Raw genomic sequence first — 6000 nt, 5'->3', positions numbered from 1 at the left:
ATGTAAGTTTATTGTCTATATCTACCTCCATATCTTCTCCTATATCCAAGCATATCAGTAGTTGTATTCCTAATCTTTTTCTGGTCATACTTGATCACGCTCTTTCTGCTTCTAAATTTGACAATTATTGGTCTGTCTGTTCTATCTCGGTTTTTCGATCCTATGTGAAGCCTCTATGTCCTCTTTTTTTTATACTACTGTCGATTTCCTTTAGAACTTGCAAGTGCAATATCTTCAGTATTTTCATTTGCAATTTGTGATATACCTCTTATTTTAATATTCTCTTGTCTACTATACTAATTCTGTTCATCCTGTTCTTTGTCTAATTACTCCACTCTTCTTGTTAGATCTTCATTATCTTCTTCCAGCTGTTTATTTTCTTGCTCAATGCTTTTCATCTTAACACAAATTTCTTCGATCAGTTTGTTTGATTTGATTTCCTGCATATTTTCTAAGAGGGTATAAACTTGACTTGGCCTTTTTTATCGGAACTGCTGGAACATCATCTGCCGAGTCTTCATCTCCATCTATTTTATCAGCAGACAACACATCATCCTCTTTCCCTTTTCCTTTTAAAGTCATAGGTCTAGGCATCCTTGTTTGTTGTATAGCCTAAGCTAATCACTATTGCACACTACTACTACTAGCTTCCGGTTTTAAGGCTGGGTAGGCCTAGCTTTTTGGATAATGTGTTAAACATCAAATTCAAACCAAACAGGAGCTATTTTGACAGAATCCCAGTTAAAATAAGATAAAAATAACACTTAACCATAATTTCTGTTTATAAAATAATTAAACACCAGATAATTTTGAAGCTTTTGAGAGAGGCAATAATATGGTGTCTATGCTATAATAAAGTGAAAATACAGTGTATAACTTTTTGAGTGCTTGTCATTGTATCTTAATGATTATAATTTCTTGACAGAATGGAGACACACCACTACATTTTTGTTTGAAGCATGATAGCGTTAGCTTAGAGATAGTGAACTTTCTCATAACCCACTCATCAGTTACATCAAAAAACAAGGTAACCTACTTTACGTTCAATTTTTTAAATAAATTTAAACTTAATTAGGTATTAAATCATTATGAATTGTATACAATGTAGAGCAATAATTATTTAGCGCCAGTGTTGTGATGCTCCACACACAGTAATCAATGAGACACGGTTAATAAGACTATAACAATCAACTTTCAACTCCTTGAATGTAAAACATCAACCGTAAAGCTATATCAACTAAACAACAAACATGAGTATGGTGCGCGTAAAGAGCAAAATACTACAACGTAACAACATTGGCGCAATATCTATTCTTCCTCAAAGCAAACAAACAAACAAAAAACTCAAAAGTATCATAAAGTGATAAAGCAAGCAATAAACACATGCATGTGAAAGACTCAAAATCCAGCACATAACTAAACCTCATCAAGGTACATGTAGAGGATACAAAATATAGCATGTGATGTATACACGTTTAGCACAATGATTACATAAAGAGAACAATCTCATATCATATAAAAGTTTTTTAGTATAAGGTTGTTTTACAATGGATTCGTTAACGAACAAATTTGTTCGGACGTGGTTAAAAAGGAAACTAATTCGGAGTGTAAATCAAATGTACTCAGTCTGAAAATCAGTAAAAAGTCTTTGTAATACGATGGGGGTTTCTTGGTAGATCCAGTAGATCTGCTGGTGGAACGTGTTGGAGAAGCTTTCGGGAGTGCTGACTTTACCAGAGGTCCTGAGATGTCTGACTGATGAAGATCCTATTTATTGACGTTAAGGTGTGCTGGTTCGGTGGACTCCAACTGTACATCTTCATGAGGTTGAATGAATAGCGAGTTCTCTTCATCATGTATTTGGCTGAGTGTGGGCGGAATAATAGGTGGCATAACATGGTCACAAATATTTTCTACAATGTTACCCTGTGCTATTGTTTGGTAGGCTTTTCTTGTGTGATTTCCTGCATGAAGGTGGAAGGGACCTTGAAAAATTCATCTTTTCGTACTCTGTACGTGTTGGAGTCCCTGCAAACTTACGAATGTTACACCACTTCTCCTCAACCAATCATTGTGTAAGTAAACTATCTCACTGACGGCTATAATTGGGGTGGTTCGCCGTGAACCATGAGGGGCCTTGCTCCGCTCGCTGTGTGCATGATTTGCAACTCTTCTTTCGTACTGGTGTGAGATGATCTGCAAGTCATCAACTCAGATTTGGTCATTTGAGAACTTGTCACTCTGGAAAATCATTTCTTTTGCGGAAAGTCCATGAAATCTAAACCAAGTATTTAAGGTGGCAATGGCAAGGAAGGCGGATGATACTTGTCCCCAGTGGGATCCTCGTTCTCGAGTTCTTGAATGGGTCTCTCTGCTACTCAGTTCTTGTTGGGATTCTTGGGCCGACTGAGTTTGACATCAATTCGGTGTCTCTTCAGGATTTCATCATTGAATCCGTTTGTTCGTCTGTGATGCGGAGACTGTAAATGAGCTAATGCACTCTTGGAGGACAAATATGGCTTACTGTCAACGCCGTCGTATGTCAGCTACGTGGTTGAGGCCAACAGCACAAGGAGGATCTTGCATGGACTATTCGATGAAAGCGAGTGGCAACTTCTTAAGGGATGCATACTGGTGGCAGGTAGACAACGTTTCCTGAATGGCCTTATCCACGTCTAGTGCATAAAAGTAACGTCCAACGGCTACTATCATTTAGTGACTGGAAAGATGGTCAAGTTGTACATGGAGAGTGAATAACGCACGGATGGCATGATGAGGGACGACAGTAGTAACAACCTTGAGATAGCGTCCTTGATGTTGGTAATACGTTTGGATGGTCGAGTCCCTTGCTGTAGATATGCATGTGCCCATCTTAGTTCAGCATTCACTCTGAATGTTTTTCCATGCTGTTTGGCTAGTGAATGGTATTAAATCTGGCTTACCCAGTCAATACCTTGCTCCTGGTTGCTCTTAGAATGTTAGTGTCTTCTAATTGTTGGACGAACGTACAAACTTGGCAAGTAGGATGGTGACACTCCTGTGCATTACTGCTAGCAACGTCTGAAGGTATGTTAGATTTGCCAGACAAATGAAAAACAGATACTTGGAAACGGCTAGCAGTGGACAAAAATGACGCGACTCAGGACTTGCTGAGAACATTCCTCTACAAAGCTCTTGAATGCATGATTTGCTGTCTGTGAGTACGGCAGGGTGGAGTTCGGACTGGATGATGGCTAAAATGCTTGATGGCTCCTGCAATAGCAAGGCCTTCCATTTCACAAGGTAACCAGGTAGGTGAGTGGTGAAAGAAACTGAGAGAAATTCACTAACACACATACTTTATATGCTCCTCCAATAAATGCCCTTCACTGTCTTCAGGATGGAGAAGGTTGCCAGAGTGGCAAGATGATGAGGACTTGCTGAAATCGTTCCACTTGACCAGACCCATCCAACGATGGTTGTCGACCTTGGACATATGACGGTTTTCTTAGCTGATAAACAGAGTTGGTACTTTGCTAGTGAAGTTGTTTCCAAGAGTTAATGAACTTGTCAGTCATCAGCAAGTTTGTATACCTTTCCATCCACGAGTAGATCACCCAAGACACGACACATCAGCTTTTCTAACACAGTTTCCGAGCCTGGCATTCCCATGGCGGTGCAGATATATACGCTCATTCCTCTAAATGGTGTTTACGACACCACAGTATTTCATAGGGGCTCTGTCAAGTGGGATCTGGTAGAAGGCACTTATAAGGTCGGTTTTAATTAGGTACTGCCACTGACTAATGTTCTGGATAGTGAAGTCCAAATCTGGTAACAGTCATGGTTGAGGCTTACTGTATCTTCCGACATTAGCCAATGCGGTGACGAGACGATAACCCCTATTTGGTTTCTTAACTAGAAAGGAAGGGTTGACATACTCCACAGACACTGGGATGTCTTCTGGATGGGCGAATACCCAAAGTTGTTCCAGCTCGTCAAATTTCTGTTGGAGTTCAAGCAACTTGTTATTGTTATACATGGGCAATCAGCCTCTCCGTTGTGGGTAGGACCCTTCGATGATGATCATTGTGAATGGACCTACTGCTCAATTGTAACCATGTAAATCTGAGCCAAATGACCTTGTGTAGCTGTTGTCTTTCCACAAATGATAGAATTTTGTCTGGATCGATGACAATGTCTTCTACTGAAGACGTAGTGGTCTTAATTTGGCAGGTAGTGGTACCTTCAGTGGTATGTTGGTCCTCTTGGGAGTATGTCTGTTTGACTTGGCAAAGCAGTTCATGTGTGTCGTTGACTATTCTGACTTCCCCTCCCATGCAATTAGTGACAAGAGGAGGTGGCCAGATGTTTATGATGGAGGACGAGCGAGTATCGGTCGTTGTTCCAACGCTATCTCGCAATCGCCAGGTGTGGTATCAGGTAAGATTAACTCGACAAATTCACCTGGTCAAACCGTAGTGTAGTGATCTGGTCCACGAATCCCTTGATAATTATAGTTCTTTGCAGGATGGAGACACACCACTACATCTATATCTAAGAAGGAGGTCTGAAGTTAACTTAGAGATAGTAAGCTGTCTCATAACCAATGGTGCATCAACTACATCTCCAAACAATGTATGTACTTTTAATTTTACAAATAGTTCATAAATAGTAGGCAAATATTCCTAATAGCACCCTTTCTTCAGGGAGTAAACTTAAATCCTTCTGAGAACGTAAAGAAACAAACTTTTTTTAATTCTCTTCCTTTAGATATCCAACTTGCTTCATCTTACTTTTTCTTCAAATTTCTGCTTAAGAACCATCTTCTTGTTTAGTTACTTCCTTTCTCCTATCTTTTATTCTGAGATGGCCAATTTATTTATTTTTTATTCTAAATATTTTGTGCTTTATTTTGTCTATATAAATTATATTTATTTTAAGTTAATTGTTATTGTTTACATGTATGTTTATGTCTAGTCATGATGTATTTTTGTGATGGTCCCTAATGATCAGCTTGGGGTGGATGGACCACCCTCGTAAAATATTTGTGAAATAAATAAATAAATAGACAGATGGACAGACAGACAGATAAAAAAACCAATTGTAAAGCATCTTGAAACCTGTTATAGCTCGTCTTGATAACTATATGATTCTTTGCAGTATGGAGACGCACCACTCTATCTATATCTAAGAAGGAGGTCTGAAGTTAAATTAGAGATAGTAAACTATCTCATAACCAATGGTGCATCAACCACATTTCCAAACAATGTATGTACATTTATTTTGATACAAATAGTTCATAAACAGTAGGCCAATATTCCTAATAGCACCCTAGTCTCCTCAGGGAGTGAACTTATATCCTTCTTTGCACGTAAAGTCAACAGACCAATTGTAAAGCATCTTGAAACCAGTTATAGGCCTTGATAATTATGATTCATTGCAGGATGGAGACACATCACTACATCTATATCTAAGAAGTAGTTATGAAGTTAAATTAGATGTAGTAAACTATCTTATAACCAATGGTGCACTAACCACATCTCCAAACAATGTATGTACATTTATTTTACAAGCAGTTCATAAACAGTAGGCCAATATTCCTAATAGAACCCTCTCCTCTGGGAGTGAACTTAAATCCTTCGGCGCGTGAAGGCAACAGGTCAATTGTAAAGCATCTTGAAACAAGTTACAGGCCTTGATAATTATGATTCTTTGCAGGATGAAGACACACCACTACATCTATATCTAAGAAGGAGGTCTGGAGTTAAATTAGAGATAGTAAACTGTCTCTTAACCAACGGTGCATCAACCACATCTCAAAACAATGTATGTACATTTAATTTTACAGAAAATTTATAAACCGTAATTAAATCATAAGTTCAACAGACTCAAGTTAAAAGAATATTATGGTCTTAGGTTAGAGCCTTTGTCAAAATAAGCAACATGCCAATTTTATAGCAACTATAGTTGTAAATCAGTAGGCCTAATGATTATGATTTATTTCAGGATGGAAACACC

At 38.4% G+C, this 6000-nt stretch overlaps 1 protein-coding gene across 1 annotated transcript in view; it reads left to right on the top strand.

The window, feature by feature from the left end:
* The first annotated feature begins 5248 nt into the window (after window positions 1–5248).
* Window positions 5249–6000, top strand: part of LOC144839308 (uncharacterized) — a 193594-nt gene continuing 192842 nt past the window's right edge. The window contains exons 1-3 of the mRNA XM_078694625.1: window positions 5249–5254; window positions 5426–5533; window positions 5701–5808. Of these exons, the coding sequence (XP_078550751.1) occupies window positions 5249–5254; window positions 5426–5533; window positions 5701–5808 (222 nt within the window). The remainder of the gene's footprint in view (window positions 5255–5425; window positions 5534–5700; window positions 5809–6000) is intronic.

The sequence above is a fragment of the Antedon bifida genome, chromosome 4 (assembly GCF_963402885.1).
Source record: "Antedon bifida chromosome 4, ecAntBifi1.1, whole genome shotgun sequence".
Classification (NCBI taxonomy): domain Eukaryota; kingdom Metazoa; phylum Echinodermata; class Crinoidea; order Comatulida; family Antedonidae; genus Antedon; species Antedon bifida.
The sequence above is the reverse complement of the archived record's forward strand: the minus strand, read 5'-3'. Positions and strand labels throughout refer to the sequence as shown.